The 21,028-nt window shown below is 37.1% G+C and overlaps 1 protein-coding gene across 2 annotated transcripts in view; it reads right to left on the bottom strand.

Annotated features, from left to right (window-relative positions):
* The window catches only part of SCN11A (sodium voltage-gated channel alpha subunit 11), a 160,764-nt gene that overhangs the window by 24,192 nt on the left and 115,544 nt on the right, over nucleotides 1–21,028 (bottom strand). For both annotated transcript variants that reach the window (XM_077129771.1, XM_077129770.1), the window contains 3 exons: nucleotides 4,889–5,002; nucleotides 4,062–4,176; nucleotides 1,950–2,104 (listed from right to left, as the gene is read on the bottom strand). In XM_077129771.1, the coding sequence (XP_076985886.1) occupies nucleotides 1,950–2,104; nucleotides 4,062–4,176; nucleotides 4,889–5,002 (384 nt within the window). The remainder of the gene's footprint in view (nucleotides 1–1,949; nucleotides 2,105–4,061; nucleotides 4,177–4,888; nucleotides 5,003–21,028) is intronic.

The raw sequence follows: 21,028 nt of genomic DNA, 5'->3' as shown, positions 1-21,028 counted from the left end.
CTTGTAACTTAATAAATTCCCTTTTTAAAGTTAAGCTATTCCATTCCTGGTATATTGTATTCTGGCAGTATTTACCAAACCAATACAGTACCATCTTCATCTCCCATGTCACCCTCTGCCTCTCTGAGTGTATCATTCATAACCCTGGTCTATAATTGCCTGGACTTCATCTGTCCTCCCTATTACTAGTTAAGATCCTGGTCAAGAACTTGTCTATTTGCCGTTTGAGAAAAGATAAATTTGGATGCTGTTGGAGGCTTATTTTCTTTCTCATTTTGGAAGCTTAGCAACAAGCTTGCTCAGCAGGTCTGAGTTTGCTCAGTGGAAACAGCTCAATTCCAGCAATTTTGGAGGCACCCATGTTATAACTAGGTGAGCTTTGAACCACCTAAGGAGCTAGTTACAGTGCAGGTTCTGATTCAGCAGGTCTGGATTGGGCCTAAGATCCTGTATTTCTAATAAACTCTCAGGTGATTCTGATGCTGCTGGTCAATAGGCAACACACAGTGGCAAGGAACTAGGCATTTGTTTCTTGTCCCTATTTCTCTACAAATATGTATAGTGAAGCAGAAGCTGATTCCTTCACCTGGAGCACTCTGCATTGTGTGTTCATTCCTTATCTACCTGGTCTACAGCTGCCTCTTTGAGAGCAGGTGAGAACTAAGCATTGTGTGTCTTCTGCTTCTTTGATTGTGAGTTTTCACTTCATGGTGCCACAGGGCTTTTGTCTGTGTCCCTTTGAAAACATCACTAGCACAGGGTTTGGCAGGTGCAATTACCATTTGTAGAATAAATGAAAGAAACCCTACCACTCGAATAAGAGAAGACATCCAGTGAAAAGATAATCACAAGGAGACCACAGGTAAGCCTAGTCCAAGGTTTAGTAATAAAAATTAAGGGAGCTCCCTGGAATGGTTTTACAGAGATTTGCTTTTTTGTTTGAGAAATAATTTATGTTCTTGTACATGGATAAATAAGGTGTATATTATTGATCACAGGCCCAGGTGGGCCCAAATATATGCTCATCTTCTCTACATAGGTGTGAAGTAGCAGCCAGGAAAGCAGAGGATGTGAAAGCAAGGTGTTCCTTTGATCCTTTCATTTCCTAGTTACTTGTTGTGAGATGATCTTTCACTCTAAATCAATGAAGGGGAACCCGTAACTCTATTTACTTGACATAACAAATAGTAAGAAAATTTAATTCCATATTATGGTCATTTTAAGCAGAGACAGAAGATAGAATGGGAGGGAGGGCAAGAGAAAAAATATATAGATGATAGGGAAAGTACTATCCCTCAAGGGAGGGGGATCCCAAGAAGAACCAAAGGATGAGGAGGGAGAGCAGAAATGAATCAGTGACTATATGGCTGTGGAATCTGACAGATTTAGAGATATTCTGAAGCCTCACTGGGACTCCTAGGCACACTTCATCTGGAAAGATCTGTCATGCAAATAAATCATATATCTCCTTGCCCTTTCTCATAAGGGAACATGAGTGATAGAGAATACCAAGCAATTATTATACCTTATTCTGGTCCTTGTAGCCCTCTCCCCCTAACATTGTACAATTCTAACATCTATAGGAAAAAGGGAAGGGAGGACAAATATCTAGAGTAGGAAACATAGAACATTGTGAAAATGTCTAGGTATCCTCTAAGAATGAGGTATAGATGGGCAGGCCTGGGCTCAAGGGTCAACTCCAGAAGTTACTGTAAAGCACTGGTTTGGGTCAGTTTTTCCCCAAAGTAAGATCTTTGGCTTGGGATTTCCCAGTGGGAGGGTGATTCCAGAAGTCACACAAAATCCTTGCCTGTGAGGGGAACCAGCAGCAAAGATCCCACTTCAGCCTGGTCTCCCCAAATTCACAGCCCCATCAAGGGCCAGGGCAGAATGTAGCTTCCCCAGCTGCCTTGATCCCCAATGTCCCCAACAAAGCTATGATAATTTACCAGTGACCCACTGCTCAGCAGAATCACAAAGATAATAAAACTCTCAAACCAGCTGTGCTTCACTATTTGGTAGCATGTTTTCCTCAGATTCCACCAAATGACCCAGGAGGACTTTGTCTTATCCACATCACAGTATGGAAAGCAGCAACTCAGACCTGGAAGAATCAGTAGTAGCTGATTAGTGACTACATTATTAGCCCCAATTCTTCCCACTCCTCCCTGTATGCATGCCCCTTGCCACGTGACTTTGCAGTTCTTCCCACTATGGAGGTGGACGTTTTTTGCGACCCCTTAAATCTTGTTTTATTGTGACTTTCTTTAACGATTAGAGTGGAACAGAAGTCTCATTGTGTACATTCTTAGTTTCATGCTGGAGAGGTCTTACACATTTCTATTTGCTCTCTTTGCTCCATATCCATGAAGAGGGCACCCCCAGGCAAGCCCGCTACAGCCAAGTTACCTCAGCCAAGCCCAAGCTAGATCAGCCAACCCCCAGTCGATACCAATCACATGAATGAAACCAGTCAAGATCAGCAAAGATACCCATTCCTAGATCAGCTGAATCACACCAGACGCATTAGAAATGTTTATTATTGTATGCCACTGAGGGTTTGTGATTGTTTCTTATGCAGCAATATTTTGTTAGTATTAAACAGAAAATGTCCAAAGGATGGCAGAGAATGAGATAAGGACAGGCTGAGGCTTTTTGAACTGTTCAAGCCAAAGATGGAAGAATTTGACCATTCATCAAGATTTTTATAAATAGCTACGAATTTGCTCTCAACACACACAAACCTCAGCATAAATCACACCACTCTTCCAACCTTGTCCCTTCCGTTTACCCAAATTTTGCTGATCACTTCATGGTGATTCACAACATTCCATTCCTTTTCTCAGCATCTCCCTAAACACTTGTGAGGTATCCTCACTCTGCCTCTTTCCTCCATCCATCTTTCAGAACATCTATAGGTTAATCTTCCTAAAACAGTGTGTTTTCTTGTCTTTTATCCTTCACTTCTCTTCTCCTAGAAACTATACCTGTCTTCACCATCTCTGCTGTTGATATTCTGTGCATACTTCGAGACCAGCCTAAAGGTATGAAGGAGAGCAGAGTCTATTGGAAGTCCCTAATCTGGTCTCTGCCTCCTATGAGCAATTTGGGGGCTGCCAACAAACTTGGAAAATGTGTTCGAAACCCATTCTTGTTATTCTTTCAGGGCCTGGACTAGTATAAAGTTATGGAGGAATTTTTAATTTTTTGATAGATTCATTCATTCAAGTCATTCATTCATTCATCAACATTTCTTGAGCCCATAATCTGGGCCAGATATTATTCTCACACTAGAGATACAATGCTGAATAAGCAACTGCCTTTGTTTTTAAGTACACCTATGGGGGAGAAAGATGCAAATAAATTCCTCACAATGAATATAGGAAATAATGAAGACTCATAGGAAGGCACTATTACATTTACTAGGAATCAGGAAAGGCTGCAATTATTGATGGTCTATCATTTGCCAGTAATTTCCATTCATTTACTTAATACCCACAACAACCCTTTGTAGTAGGTACTATTATTATCCCAATTTTATAAATGAAGCACAGAGAGGTTGAGTAAATTGAACAGGTCACACTGCTAGTAAGTAGAAAGGCCAGATTTTGAGCATAGGCAGTTGGCTCCAGAGCCCAAGCTCTTAATGACTGTGCTATCTTGCCTCTAGACAAATATTGAGGGATGAGTTGATGACCTGGCAGGGGCTCCAAGTGACCCTGGACTTATGTCCAAAGTCTTCTCTTGCTCCATGACCTTAAGTATGCCCTGACAAAGGGTGTGCTGGGGACTATACAAAATGGCAGACACGTTGGCCCAGTGGGCTTTCTTGAAAATTTTTAAAAAATTTCTACTTTGGTTGTTGGGCTTTGCAAGTTGATCCCATTTGAAGCAAATATTCTGAATCCCCTTCTGCTTGGACCTGATAATGGGTTTCATCTTCTCCCTATTCCCCTCAGGTAAATTAGAAAGAAGTTATCTATGAAAACCACAGAGCTCCCCTGAAGAACAGAAATCCCATCCAAAGTACCTGAATCAGGTGAAGGAATACCACCACTTACCTTTGGGCAAACATCTTCCCGGTTCCTTTTTAGGAACAATTTCAGATACTGGACCAAAGAGATTCCTCAGGTCAATGGTACTACATTCTGACAGCATACTGGTGGTATCAGACTTCTGCACATTAAACAAAGAAAAGGGGCAGAGACATTTACCAAGTCATTCTCATACCACAGAAGTACCCATTTCTTATTTTCTGACTTGTTAGAGATGAAATTGGCTAGGCAAAGGCTTGTACTATGAGGGGTATCAGGAAAGAGTCCCCACCTGTTGGGTCCTTTTCTAAGTGCTTTGACCAGCCCTTACTGAGGAAAGGCAAGGCTTGTGAAGAAACAGTACCTAGACCTTTTCTTCCCTACAAATCATTTTCCTGATAGGCTGCTTAACCTCAGTTTGGGAGGCCAGGTCATGAGGAAAGACTGTTTTACTGGGACTGTGATTTTCAGCTATCCCAGGCCCTGGCATAATTTGCCCAAACTGAGAAGTAGTTCTCAACTGAGGAGGATTCTATTCACTAGGAGAAATTTTGGCAATGTTTAGAAACATGTTCGATCATCAAAACTGAGGGTGTGTCACCGTCTAGGGGGCAGAAGATGGGGATGCTGCTAAACAACCTATAATGCACAGGATGGTCTTCTACAATAAAAGAATTCCCTACCCCAAATTTTATGCTGCCAAGGTTGAGAAACTCTGGCCAAGACCTTTGCTTAAGATATAATTCTGGCAGTTTTCTCTGCATTAATCCTATTATCTTTCTATAATGACTGTCCTAGAGAAGGTGTTTTGGATGAGCTACATTTTCCTTCTGAAAACACCCTGGGAAAATTACCTTTCGCGGGTTGGATATCACCAGACAAGTATCATCTTCAGGGAAAATGTCAATTTCCACACTTTGAGCTCTATGACTGATGGATGTCTTAGTCTCCTGATGAAATTCATGGGCCTGACACAGAGAAGGCCAAAGTAGAATGAATATTCCTCTTGTAATTTCCAAGTCTTGGGCATCTCATTGTGATGAGACAAGTCCAAATTCTATTTGGTTTTCTGTTTCTTATGAGAACAGTCTATGCCATTATTATCCTCTTAGATAAACCCACCATAAAATAATTCTGAGAAAAATTACTATAGGTATTGAAATTTGCTGCAAAGTAATGTAATTGAAGCAAAATGGCTTTGGTACAAAACTCAACAAATAGATCAGAGGAATATAATAGAGGATGGAAACATATAAGGGGACTCAATATATTTTAAATTATTTAATAAATGGTGCTGGGATAATTAGCTATTCCCTCAAAATAATACAATGCCATAATATAGTCAAAGTAAAGTCCTTAGTCATTTGATATTTTGGTATGAAAATAAGTGAATAAAAATGTAAGAAGGAAAATTTAGTAAGTAATTTTACCCTTTAGTGTACAGAAGAGTATACTTAGCAAAATAAGAAACCAAAGACCATGAAGGAAAATGTTAAAATATATCACTATGTAAAAATAAAAAATAAGTTTTGTCTCATAGCCTGTAAGAACATCCAAGAAGGATGTAAATCATATCTCAGGTGAGGGTTTTATCCTAAAATCTGTGTGAGGGGAAGTTTATAATGATAAAAGAGTCAACACATCTGAAAGCTATAACAACTAGAAACATGCATACACATAACAACTTCTTCAATCTGATGAAAGGCGTTCATGGAAAACCCATAGCTAACGTTATATTCAATGGTGAAAGAATACATGCTTTCCCTATAAGATAGAGAACAAGACTAGGATTCCACTCTTGCCGCTCCTATTCTACACTGCACTATGGTTCTAACCAAGGTAATTGGGCTAGAAAACTATTTAAAAGGCATTCAGATTGGGATGCAAGAGTATTTCAGTAGTAGAATTCTCGCCTGCCATGCGGGAGATTTGGGTTCGATTCCTGGCCAACGCACTTCTCAAACAAGCAAACAAATGAAAAACCAACCGAACAAAAATTCCACAAATGATGTTGCAATAATGAAATGTGACCCCACCATACAGCATACAAAAAAAAAAAAACAAAAAACATTTATATTTGAAAGGAAGAAACCAAACAATCTTTGTTTGTAGATGATATAATTTCACACATAGAAAATCCTAAAAATCCATTTAAAAACTATACTAACAAATATTCAGCAAGGTTTCAAGGTACAAGATCAATATACAAAAAAATCAATTTTACTTCTAGGCAGTATATTGCTAGGCTGTAGCAATGAACAATTAAAACAGTTCCATTTGCAATAGCATCAAAAAGAATAAATACTTAGGAATAAGTTTAACAAAATATGTACAAAACTTATACTTTGAAAACAAAAAAGCTTGTTGAAGTACATTAAGGAAGACAAACAGAAGGACATCCATATTTATGGATCAGAAGACTTAACATTAGTAAGATGGCAATACCACTCAAAACAGTCCTACAGATTCAGTACTACCCAAAGTAATCCCCATCAAAGTCCCAGCTGGATTATTTTCAGAAATTTACAAACTGATCCTACAATTTATATGGAAATACAAGGGACACAGAATAATCAAAACAATACTGAAAAAGAAGAAGAAAATTGAAAGACTCACAGGTACAATTTCAAATCTTACTACAAAAATACAGATATCAAAATTGTGTGTTACTGCCATAAGAAGAAACATATAAATCAATGAAATAGAATTGAGTGCAGAAATTAACAGTCATATCAACTGATTTTCGACAAAATGCCAGAACAATTCAATGAGAATAGAATAATAGTTTCAACAAATGTTACTAGATACACACATGCAACAGAATCTCTACCTCTCGCCATATACAAATATTAACTCAAAATGAGTCAAAGACCTGACATAAGAGCTAAACATATAAAAGTCTTAGATGATAACATAGACACAAGTTTTCAAAATCTTGGATTAGGTAATAGTTTCTTAGATATAACACCAAGAACATAAGCAACAAAAGAAAAAATAGATAAATAAGATTTAATAAAAATTTTAAAATTTTGTGCTTCAAAGAATACCATCAAGAAATTGAAAATACAACCTACAGAATGGAAAACATTTTTGCAAATCACATATCTGATAAAGGACTTGTTTCTAGACTGCATAAAGAACTTCTATAAGTAAATAGTAGAAAGACATAATCCAATTTAAAATGGAAAAAAGACCTGAACAGATATTTCTCAAAAGAAGGTAGACAGAAGGACAATAAACATATGTAAAAATGCTGTATGTCATTAGCAATCAGCGTAGTGCAAGCCAAAACCACAAAGAGATACCACTTCACACCCTGTAGAATAATTGTAATAAAAAATACAGATAATGATATGTGTTGACAAAGATGTGAAGAAATTGGAACCCTCATATACTGCAAAAATGGTAGCAGCCAGGTTGAAAAGCAGTATAGCAATTTTTCAAAAGGTTAAACATAGAGTTACCATATGACCCAGCAATTCCACTACTAGGTATATACCCAAGAGATATGAAAACCTACATCCACGCAAAAACTTGTATATGAATGCTTATAGTAGTATTATTTATTATAATTAAAAAGTAGAAACAACATCTATCAACTGATGAATGAATAAACAAAATGTGGTATATCCATACAATGGAATATTATTCAGCCACAAAAATGAATGAAGAGCTAACATGTGCTACAACATGGATGAACCTTGACAACATTATGCTAAGTGAAAGTAGCCAGTCACAAAGGACCACATATATATTATTCTAAGACTAAGAAAAGCCATAGAGACAGGAAATACTGGGGATTTAAGGATGTTATGGATTAACTGTATTCCCCAGAAAGATATTTTCAAGTCCTAAATCCTGATCCTGTGAATGTGAACATATTTGTAAAAAGGACCTTTAAAGATACTAGTTAAGATGAGGTCAAATAGGATTAGGGTGGGTCCTAACCAAATAATTTGGTGTCCTTATTAGCAGACATACTAAGGAAAGGTGGAGGGAGAGATAGACAGACACATGATGTGATAGTGGCAAATATTAGGTTATAGATTGCTAGCAAGCCAATACCAGAACCCTAAAAACTTTGTAGGAAACATAACCCTGCCTATACCTTGACTTTGAACTTCTAGTCTCCATAACTGTGAAACATTAAATTTCTGTTATTTAAACCTATTATTTTATGGTACTTTGTTACAGAAGCCCTGGAAAACTAGGACAAGAGAAAGTGGGGAGTGGCTGCTAATGAATATAGGATTTGTTTTGAGGTGATAAAAATGTTTAAAAATTTATTTTTGTGACTGTTGCACAACTCTGTGAATACAGTAAAAACCACTGTGTTGTACACTTTACATGAGTGAATTCTTTGGTATATGCAGTAGTATATCTCAATAATGCTGTTTCAAAAGTATATTTAAAGTAATAACACATGCAAAGAGAAGAAAAATTATTATACAAAACCAGGTAGGAATGAAATATGAAAAGGTGTCTATGAGAAATGATCAGTAGAAAACGTACAATTTAAAAGTATTTATTGGGGGTCGTGCAATGGTGGCTCAGTGGCAGAATTCTCATCTGCCATGTTGGAGACCAGGGTTTGAATTCTGGAGCCTGTACATACCAAAAAAAAGTTATTGGGGGAAAACATCTGCATTAGTTTGAAGGGATTATGTACCCAAGAGAAGCCATGTTTTAATCCTCATCCATCTTGTGGACATAGCTTCTCTTTTAATCCCTATTCAGTACTTAGGTCAGAAATTTGATTAGATTCTCTGTACAGAGATGTGACACACCCAATTGTGGGTATTAACCTTTGATTAGAGGAAGATGTAACTCCACCCATTCAAGGTGGGTCTTGATTAGTTTATTGGAATCCTTTAAAAGAGGAAACATTTTGCAAAAACTTCTGAGCCATGAAAACCACAAGAGCCCACACAGCCAGAAATCTTTGGAGATGAAAAAGGAATATGCCCCCAGGGAGCCTCATGAAACAAGAAGCCTGAAGAGAAAGCTAGCAGATGTTGCCATGTTTGCCATGTGCCTTTCCAGTTGAGAGAGAAACCCTGAATGTCATTGGCCTTTTAAAACCAAGGCATCTTTCCCTGGATGCTTTAGATTGGACATTTTTATATTCTTGCTTTAATTTGTATATTTTCATGGCTTCAGAACTGTAAATTTTCAACTTAACAAATTCTCCCTTTTAAAAGCCATTCTGTTTCTGGTATATTGCATTCTGGCAGCTAGCAAGTTAAAACAACATCTATCAGTGGAATATACTCTATAGTGGAAATAGTCAAAGAGAGAATTACCAAATTAGAAGGAATATAATACTGTTGAATTTGGCAATAATGCAAATAAAAGACATAAAAATACAAAGGAACAACAATAAAAAACCCTGAAAAATGTATTTTAAAAGTTCCAAAATATTTCTATGAAGAGTTTCAGAGGGAAGTAAAGAAAATAACATAAAAGCAATATTCAAATAGATAATGGTCAATAATTTTCCAGAATTATTTCCAGTAGTTATGGAGTGATGGTATCAAATTTACCCTCACACTATAATCAATCATATAAACTGGACAAATTACATAAAGCAACTGTTTGCAAGACAGATAACTCCAAGGCAGAGATACAATGAGTAAAAGAAAACATATGAAAAGACCTCACTAACTTTGCTTTCTCCCAGAGATTTTCCTAATAATAGCAGAAGAAAAGGATAGAGCCAAGCAGAGAATTTCAGTTTTCCTAGGCAAAAGTAAAAGAAATCAGAGCTTGTGGCTTCTAATAGGGCTGGGATTTAGAAGGCAGCATACTCAATATGAGTTTCCTCTGGTATCTGCAGAGCAGGAGTTTCAAAATTCTGCATTGAAATTTCCTTACATATTTTTCTGACTTCTAAGCTGTGCAAGATGAGTCTTCAGGAAGCCTAGCAAAGAATAACTGATGGGAAATTGAAGCTGAACAAAGATTTCAAAGATTGCATATTTCTGGGGATAAATTGAAATTTTGACCATTCACAGTAGAGAACTTAATGAACACCATAAGCATTAAATTGAAATCCCAAAACACCATGCCCTATGAGTCAAGATCATGCCCTCTGGATACTGACGAAATAAAAGCTAAAATCAGCCCAACTTAAAATGTGCCTAAAACTAAACATCAATGAGCAAGCTGATACACCAGTAACTTAACTGCCTGGAAGAAGAAAATTCAGTAGCTTAATCTGGAGCCCTCCCAATACCCATCATACAATAAAAATTGCTAGATGTTTGAAGAAGGAAGAAAAAGTGACTGCCAATTAAGAAATAAAATAGCCAATAAGAACAGAGCCAGAGATGATCATTTATTTGACTAGTAGGCCAGGACTTCAAAATAACTATTATTAATATGTTAAAGAAGATAAAGGGGAAATATGGCCAAAATAAATGAACAGAGAATTAGAATTTTAAAAAGAATCAATTGGACACTGTACAACCAAATAGTACAATATCTAAAATTAAGAAATCATTGCAAGAAGATGGTGGCATAGTGAGGTGTGGAATGTAGTTTGTCCTCCAGAGCAGCTATCAAATTGTTCCAAACAATTCCTGTGGGGACACCAGTGGCCAGACACACAGTGTACACCAGTCTGGAATGGGTGGAATGGCTGAGATCCCACACAGAACTGTAAATCTCCCAGGCACAGAGGTTGGTGCCCGCCCCCCCCCCATGGGCATGGTAGGCTGGTTCCCCAAGAAGGAAGGAAACAGACTTTACTACTAGCAAGGGCTTAGCTCAACCAAGCTCTAATTGCAGAATTAATTAATACATTCTGACTGTTGAAAACAGGCCCAAGCACAGATAAACCTGGATTAAGCCCTAAAAGAACCAGGAGCTTTCTCTCCTGGCCAAGATGGGGTGGGGCTGAGGGGAGAAAGTTAAAAACTAGAGGTTTTTGAGTTGGATAGCACAAAATATTGGAAAAGTGCTGGACCCCCAAGAAAAGGGGGCACATAGAGCCTGGGGATACATACAACTGTGTATCAACTCAAACTCTTGATTGGCAAACCCAAGAAGGGGGTCCCACTCTGAAAAGCCTTTTTGCTTTTTTTTTTTTTTTTTTTTTTACTTTTAAACAGCCTGTTAGACAGAATTGCAAGCACTTTCAGGCTCCAGCACTGCCCCCCACAAAGGCAGAATTAAGGCAGGTCTGAGAGATAAAGTAACTACCTAGGTGAAAAGGGTCAATTCCATAAAGGGCATATCTTCTCCATGAAAAGGGGGACATGGCCCAGCTCAAGTAGAGGCCCTCCTTCAGGGAATTCAGGCCCCAGTTGCTGGAAAACAGAAGGAATCAAAACCTACCTACTATCTCAGCCTGTCTCAACCACACCAATGGCAGGGAGAGACTGCTGAAATTAAAGGCACTGCATCACTTTACCTTGGTGGGGAGTTGGTTGACAAGTACCACATGCTGAGTAGAGTCTAGAGGCTTCATAGGAAAGTCTGACAACCTGATGGGTCTCACTCTCAGGGAAAACTGATGCTGACTACTTGGTCATCCTGAAACGTGGGCCTGTCTGGTCTGGGAAAGTCTGAGAGCATACCCCAAACAGAACAGATCCAAATAGATGTATTACAAGTCACTTACTAATAAGATTGTAAAATGTCAAAGACAAAGAGAGAATCTTGAAAACAGAAAGAGAAAAGCAATCCATCACATACCAGGGAAGCTTGATAAGACTATGTGTGGATTTCCCAGCAGAAACCATGGAGGCAAGAAGGCAATGGTATGATATATTTAAGATTCTGAAAGAGAAAAACTGCCAACCAAGAATTCTATAACCAGCAAAACTGTCCTTCAAAAATGAAGGGAACAGGGAATTGCAACCATGGCTCAGCAGGCAGAGTTCTTGCCTGCCATACTGGAGACCTGGGTTTTATTCCCAGTGCCTGACCATGCCAAAAAAAAAAAAAAAGAAGAGGACATTAAAATATTTTCAGTCACTGAGAGAGTTTGCTAAGAGACCAGCTTTACAAGAAATAACAGACCACATGGTAGGTCACAAAGCAAGTCTCAATAAATTTAAAAAGACTGAAACCATACAAAACACTTCCTTGGATCATAAGGGAATGAAGTTGGAAATCAATAACAGGCAGAATGCTGGAAAATTCACAAATATATGGAGGCTGAACAACACACTCTTAAACAACCAGGGAGTCAAGGAAGAAATTACAAGAGAAATCAGTAAATACCTAGAGGCAAATGATAATGAAAACCCAACATATCAAAATCTATGGGATAAAACTCAACATATCAAAATCTATGGGATGCAGCAATGGCGGTGCTGAGAGGAAAATTTATTGCCCTAAATGCCTATATTAAAAAGGAAAAAAAAAAAAGAAAAAATTGAGGAATTAACTATTCACTTAGAAAAACTAGAGAAAAAAGAGCAAACTAACCCTAAAGGAAACAAAAGGAAAGAAACAAAGAAGATTAGAACAAAAATAAATGAAATTGAGAATATGAAAACAATAGAGAAAATCAACAAAACTAGAAGTTGGTTCTTTTTGAAAATCAGTAAAATTGATGGACCCTTAGGCTGAAAAAAAAAAAGAGAGGATACAAATAAATAAAATCAGAAATGGAAGAGGGGACATAACCACTGACCCTGCAGAAATAAAGGAGGTAATGAGAGGGTTCTTTGAGCAACTATATGCTAATAAATGAGACCATGTGGATGAAATGCACAACTTCTTAGAAAGGCATGAACAACAAACATTGACTGGAGAAGACGTAGATGACCTCAATAAACCAATCACAAGTAAAGACATTGAATCAGTCAACAAGAAGCTCTCCAAAAAGAAAAGCATAGGACCAGATGGCTCCCCATGTGAATTCTACCAAGCATTCAAGAAAGAATAGGAAACAATCTTGTTCAAACTCTTCAAAAAAAAGTTGAAGAGGTGGAAAAGCTATCTAACTCATACTATGAAGCCAAAATCACCCTAATGCCAAAGCCAGACAAAGATACAAGAAAAGAAAATTGCAGACCAATCTCTTTAATGAATATATATGCAAAAACCCTCAACAAAATACTTGCAAATTGAATTCAGCAGCACATTAAAAGAATTACAGACCATGACCAAATGGGATTTATTCCAGGTATGCAAGGCTGGTTCAACACAAGAAAAGCAATTAATGTAATATACCATATCAATTTATCAAAGTGGAACAGTCACATCATCATCTCGATTGATGCAGAAAAGGCACTAGACAAAATTCAACATCCTTTCTTGATAAAGACACTTCAAAGGATATGAATAGAAGGGAACTTCCTCAACATGATAAAGGGAATATATGAAAAACCCATAGCTAACATGAACCTCAATGTTAGGATTGAGGATCCTAACTGAACGCTTTCCCTCTAAGATCAGGAACAAGACAAGGATGCCCATTATCACCATTGTTATTCAACATTGTTCTGGAAGTTCTAGCCATAGCAATTAGACAAGAAAAAGAAATAAAAGGCATCCAAATTGGAAAGGAAGAAGGAAAACTCTCACTGCTTGCAGATTATAAACTACTATATGTAAATCCCAAAAAAACTACAGCAAAACTACTAGAGCTAATAAATGAGTACAGAAAAGTGGTAGAGTGCAAGATTCACACCCCAAAATCAGTAGTGTTTCTCTACACTAGTAATGTGCAATCTAAGCAGGAAATCAAGAAAAAAAATTCCATTTACAATAGCAACCAAAAGAATCAAATACTTATGAATAAATTTTACTCACATATAAAGTAAATATATGTGAAAATATATGAAAACATATATAAAAGACCTATACAATGAAAACTACAAGAAATTGCTAAAAGAAATTATGTAAGACCTAAATAAATGGAAGATCTTACTGTGTTCATGGATTGGAAGACTAAATATAATTAAGATGTGAATTCTACCCAAATTGACTTATAGATTGAATGCAATACCAATTAAAATCCCAAAAATTTACTTTGCAGAAATAGAAAAATGAATAACCAAATTTATTTGGAAGCATAGCGTGCTCAGAATGCCTAAAAATATGTTGAGAAAGGAAAATGAAGTGGGAGGTCTCACACCACCTGACCTTAAATTATGAAGCTACAGTGGTCAAAACAGCGTGGTACAAGCATAAAGATAGATATACTGACCATTGAAATTGAATTGAGTTCAGAAATAGACCCTCTCATCTATGGACAATTTGTCTTTGATACGGTGGCCAAGCCAACCCACCTAGAACAGAACAGCCTGTTCAATAAATGGTGCTTGGAGAACTGTATATCCATATACAAAATAGTGAAAGAGGATCTATATCCCACACCTTATACAAAAATTAACTTAAGAAATGGATCAAAGACCTAAACATTAAAGTTAAGATCATAAAACTTTTAGAAGAAAATGTAAGGAAATTTCTTATGTCTTCTAATAGGGGGTGGTTTCCTAGACCTTACACCCAGCATATGAGTACTAAAAAAGAAATAGATAAATGGGATCTCCTCAAAACTAAGCACTTAATGCATCAAAGAACTTTGTCAGGAAAGTAAAAAGGCAGCTTATGCAATTGGAGATAATATTTGGAAACCACATATCAGATAAGGGTTTAGTATACAGAATATATAAAGAGATTTTACAACTCAACAATAAAAAGAAAAGCAACCCAATTTGAAAATTAGCAAAAGACATGGACAGATACTATCCAGAAAGGGAAATACAAACAGCTAAAAGGCACATGAAAAGATGCTAACTTCACTGGCTATTAGGCAAATGCAAATTAAAGCCACAATTATATCATCTTAAACCCATTAGAAAGGCCATTATAAAAATAAAACAGAAAATGACAAGTGCTAGACAACTGTTGGTGGGAATGGAAAAATGGCACAACCACTCTGGATGGCAGTTTGGCAGTACCTCAAGAAGCTAAGTATAGAATTGCCATATGATCCAGCAATCCCATTACTAGGAACTGAAGGTAAGGACACAAATGGACATTTACATACTGATATTTATAGCAGCATTGTTTATGATTGCCAAGAAATGGAAATAGTCCAAATGTCCATCAATGGAAGAATGGCTGCTAACCAAGCTGTGGTTATACATATAATGGAATATTACACAGTTAAGTCCTGAAGTGTGTAACAATGTGGATAAACATTGTGAACACTATGCTGAGTGGAATTAGTCAGAAACGAAAGGACAAATATGGTATAGTCTCACTAATATTAATTAATGAGTAAACTTTGAGAGTTAAGGTTAAGAACACAAGTTATCAGGAGATAGAGGGTAGAGATTGGGCGTTTGTGCTGAAGGAATACAGAATGTGCAACAGGACATAATATAAGTACATTGAGTGAAGCTTAATGTAAGTATGGTTGAAGGAGAAGGGCTGGGAGCATGTATGACATCAGAAGGAAAGTTAGAGGATAAAGAATGAGACATTCTCACTTAGGAATGCTTAGGGTGGACAATGATGGTGATTAAATGTACAAATATAAGAACGTTTTTGCATGAGGAAAACGAATGTCAACACTGCAAGGTGTTGAAAATGAGATGGTGTATAGGAAAAAGTAAAATCAATGCAAGCTAGAGTCTATAGTCAACACTAACATTGTAATATGTTTCCACTGAATGTAACACAGGCATTATGCCAAAACTAAATGTCAACAAGCAAGAAAGGGACTTAGGGGAGGGATATGGGTTCTATGAGGGAAAAAAAGAAATGTCTTCATATAGATCATGGTGGGGAAGGCATGTCTATTTACTTAGGTTGCACTGTATGATGTGCTAATAAATTTGCTTAAGCATGAACAGTAAGAAAAAAGTATGAAGAAAATGTGTAGAAAGAGATGTACCTATTTGCTGTTAGCAGGGAAGCTGAGTTGTAGCCCCTTGGAGTGCAGTGTGGTGATTCCACAGGTGGCTAGGGGTGGGGTTGCCATATGATCTTGCAACCCTGTTGCTAAGTATATACCGGAGGAACTGAGAATGGAGTTGGAATGGACATTTGTACACTGGTATTTATGGTGGCAATATTCACAATTTGCAGTGGATGGAGGTGGTCTAAGGGTACAACAGTTAAGGAATAGAAGTGGGAACTGTGGTATTTCATACAACAGTTAAGGAATAGAAGTGGGAACTGTGGTATTTCTTGCAGCCACTACTGAGTGGCTGCAAGAAAGAATGAAGTTGTGAGGCTTGCAACCAGGTGAATGAAACTTAAGGACAGTATGTAGAACAAAATGTCAGAAACAAAAAGACAAATATTACCATGTCTTACTCATATGGATTAACTCTGATACACAAACTCAGAGAACTGAAGTTGAGAGCATGGGTTATTAGGTTGGGGCCTATTGTAAAGGTTCCTAGATTGTAAGCTCTTAAAGCACTCCTAAATATGTTTAGGAGGTGTAACTGATATTTCTAAATTTTGAGATACTGAGCTATTTGTTTATAACCTGGTCATTCCCTGAAACTCTGGGTACTTATGTGACACCTAAGACTCAGAGTTAGAGCACTGAAGCTATAAAAGTCAGCATTATCCCATTCATCAACTGTAAAGAAAAGCTGAAAAAGTGATCAGACTTCAACTATAGATATGAATGAAGTTTGTCTGGGTAGAACTAAGGCAAATCAGAATACAAGGTAAAGGATGATATGGCCCATAGTTTCAAACTTCAACCTCGGCACTGCACAAGAACAAAGGGAAAGATGTTTATTTGATGCAAAATTTATATTTTGAGTAGCACATTATCTAATTTAACTTGCATGGTCAGTTTACTTGAATGCCATAATACATGGAATTTTGAATACGCCTGTGAGATCTTGTTGGTTTGTATAGGTAAGTGTGATGCCCAGATATATGCCAGAGTATTTTGGGTGGAGAATAGAATAGTATTTGCAAAGTCCCTGGGGAGCTGGAAAGAAAGGAGGAAATATTCAACTTTTCCATTTGGGGAATTCCTGATATTCTCATAAACATTTGGGAAAAACAATTCAATAGGCTGAGTCCTCAATCTTGGGACTCAACCCCATGCAAAGGAGAAGCTAAGCCTACTGTGATGGTTAGGTTTTGATGTCAACTTGGCCAAAAGCTTATGCCCAGTTGTTTGGTCAGGCAAGCACTGGCCTGACCATTGTTGCAAGGATATTTCATGGCTGGCTGATAATCTGGAAGGCCTGTGTATTAAATCATCTCTCAGTTGTTTGCATCTGTGGCTGATTACATCTATGATCAACTAAGGCATGTCTCTCACAATGAGATAACCCAATCAGTTGAAGGCTTTTGAGGAAGAAGAGAGACTCTTTCACTGCTTTTTCTGCCAGCAAGTCTCTCCTGTGGAGTTCATCTTGACCCTTTATTGGAGCCGCCAGCTTCACAGCTTGCCCTACAGATTTTGGACTCTTCCATTCCCATGATTACATGAGAAACCTCCCCCCTAAGTGGGACATGATTCCCAGGTGTAAATCTCCCTGACAACATGGGACCTGATTCCTGGCAATGAGCTGGGACCAAGCATCATCCAATTGAGAAAGTCTTTTTGACCAAAGGGGGAAGAGAGAAATGAGACAAAATAAAGTTCCAGTGGCTGAGAGATTTCAGTCAAGAGGTTTTCCTGGAGGTTATTCTTATGCATTATATAGATATCCTTTTTTAGTTTGTGGTACATTGGAGTGGCTAGAGGGAAGTACCTAAAACTGTTGAATCACTCCAGCAGCCTTGATTCTTAAAGACGATTGTATAACTGTATAGCTTTTACCAGGTGATTGTGAAAACTTGCATCTGATTTTCCTTTTAACTAGCATATGAACAGGTGAGTAAAAAAAATAAGGACAATAAATAAATAATAGAGGGGGAATAAAGGGTAAAAAAAAGATTGAAATACTAGCAGTTAATGAGAATGAGGGCTAAGAGGTGTGGTATGTATGAGTTTTTCTTTTTTTAATTTCTTTTTCTGGATAGATGCAAATATTCTGAAAATGATCATGCTGATGAATACTCAATGACGGGATGATATTGTGAGCTACTGATCATATACTATGTATGGACTGTATGTACATGAAGATTTCTCAATAAAAAATATTTTTAAAAAATCATTGTGAACAAGATACATCAGAAAGCAGTAGGAGCAGAATAGAGGGCACAACCACCAAGCTTGCTTAGCATACTCCTCTTACCAGTATAGTTAAAATAACACTAGAGTACTGGACTACTACAATCCCCTGAGGCTTTTCCAGGAAGTCTTCTATGAGGTCAAAACAATTTTTAAAATGACATTATTTTCCTTTTTCCCTATATTGACATTCACACAACAGTGGGTAGTGGGTGAATGGTACCTCCCCCCGAAAAACAGATATATCCAAATCTTAACCCCCAGAATCTGTGAATGTGACCTTATTTGGGAAAAGTGTCTTTGCAAATGTAATTAAGTTAAGAGCCTTGAGATGAGATTATCCCAAATCCAAAGACAATGTTCTTATAAGAGAAAGACAGTGGAGGATTTGGGATACAGAGATCCATAGGAGAAGGCCATGGGAAGATGGAGGAACACTGGGGTTATCCTGCTACAGGTCAAACAACACCTGAAGACACCAGAAACTGGAAGGGGGAAGAAAGGTTTCTCCCCTAGAGCCTTTAGAGTGAGTGTGGCTCTGTTGACACCCCGATTTCAGGCTTATGACCTCCAGAAATGTAAGAGAATAAATTTCTATTGTTTTAAGCTACCTAGTTTGTGATACTTTGTTACAGCAGCCATAGGAAATTAAGACATGGTGCAAAAGAAAATGGTGGGTAATACAGCACAAATTAAGGCAGTGGCACCAAACTGTACTGGTAGCCATTGTGGTCTTCACTACCACATACCATAGCAAAAAAGTTAATTTCAAGAGTGTTATTAAGAAAATAGAAAAAAGCATCCTAATTTTATTAAATCTCACTCCTTGAGTACATGTGTGGTGGTTTGAAACTATATACCCCCAGAAAAGCATGTTCTTAAAGTTATTCCATTCTGTAAGTGAGGACCCATTGAGCATTTAATGAGGCTACTTCAGTGAAGACTCATTCAGGATGGGTCTTAATCCTCTTGCTGCAATCATTTATAAATGGGATGAATATATAGAAAGAGAGAGAAAAAGAAAGACACAGAAGCAAGAAACTGAAAGCAATGAACCCAGAAGAGAAGGGAGAAACCAGAAGGTATACCATGTGCTTCTCCATGTGGCACAGGAACCAAGGAGCACTGGCAGCTTCAGGAAGAAAGCATTGCTTTGATGGTACCTTGATTTGGACAATTTCTTCAGCCTCAAAACCGTAAGCTAATAAATTTCATTGTTAAATGCCAACCTATTTTATGGTACCTACTTTCAGCAGCCTAGCAAACTAAAACAACATGCCTTTTTAAAATCCTACATGACAGAATGAGAAGTACAAAAAAACTTTACACAAAAAATATTAAGGTAGTCTCTTAGGGAAAACACTTGTGTGATTAAGTGAGTTGTGTCCTGAGCTAGTGGCTTTTCTTCATAGCATACTACTATACCCCCATTAGAATGGTGAAAAAGAAAAGACTGCCAGCACCAAACATTGGTAAGGACACGGAGCAAATGGTATGCCCATACATTGCTGGTGGGAAAGAAATATGTTAAAGCCACTGTAGAAAACAGTTTGGCAATTTCTTATAAAGTTAAACAGTTGCTATACAATCTGACAATCCTACACCTAGTGTTTACCCAAAAGAAATGGATATATATGTTTACACAAGGACTTAACTGTATATGAATGCTCATATATACGACAAATACAACCGTCAAAATAATTGTGCTGAACAAAAGAAGCTTGTTACAGAAGAATACGCAATATATAGTTTCATTTATATATATATATATATATCCTGGAAAGACTAATCAATAGTAACAGAAAGCAGATTGCGGCTGCCTAGGGTAGGGGCTGAGAGAATTATACTGGCAAGGAAGGTGCACAAGAGTAGTTTTTGAAGTGATGGAAATGTACTGTATCTTAATTGTGATGGTAATTACATGAGTGTATTACTCTTTTGAAGCTCATTGAGCTGTACCTTTAAAATCAATGCATTTTATTGTGTGTAAATTATATCTTAATATAATTTACATATAATATGTATGACATAATATATATCTTAATATAACTTATTATATATAATATATTACATGTAATATATTAATATAATTTATTGCATTCAACTTATATTATTTCCTACTTCACACTATAGAGGAAAATCAATTTGAGTTGGAGCTTAACCCTGAATGCAAGAGCTAAAACTATAAAAATTCCAGAAGAAAAGATAGGGAAATATCTTTATGATCTGAGAATAGGCAAAAAGTTCTTAGGACAAAGAAAGTAATAGCCATAAAAGAAAATGCTGATAATTTAGATTTTATTAAAATTAAAAACTTCTGCTCATCAAAAGACACTTTTAGTGAAGTGAATAGGCAAGTCATAGACTGGTAGAAAATATTTTCAGTGCATATTCCTGACAAAGGACTTGGATCCAAAATATATAAAGAACCCCCATAACTCAATAATAAAAAGACAACACAATTAAAAACAAACAGGCAAAAGACTTAGGCACTTCACAAAGGAAGCTGTAACAATGTCTACTAAGCACATGAAAAAGAGTTAAACAGTATTCATGATTAGGAAATACACATTAAAACTACAATGAGATATCACTGCAGACTCTTTGGGAAGGCTGAAATGTTCTAAAACAACATCACCAATCGCTGATGAAGATTTGGAGCAATGGGAACTCTCACATAGTTTTGGTGAGAGTGTAAACTGGTTCAACTACTTTGTAAAATTATTATTGTTTGATAAAGTTAAATATATCTGCCCTAAAACCTAGGCATTCCTCCCAAGAAAAATGAAAGCACATGTTCCCACAAGAAGTCTAGTACAAGAATGTTTATAGCAGCTTTATTCATAACAGCCAAGTACTGAAAACAGACTAG

This window comes from Tamandua tetradactyla, chromosome 15 (genome assembly GCF_023851605.1).
Source record: "Tamandua tetradactyla isolate mTamTet1 chromosome 15, mTamTet1.pri, whole genome shotgun sequence".
In the NCBI taxonomy this organism is placed as follows: Eukaryota; Metazoa; Chordata; class Mammalia; order Pilosa; family Myrmecophagidae; genus Tamandua; species Tamandua tetradactyla.
The sequence above is the reverse complement of the archived record's forward strand: the minus strand, read 5'-3'. Positions and strand labels throughout refer to the sequence as shown.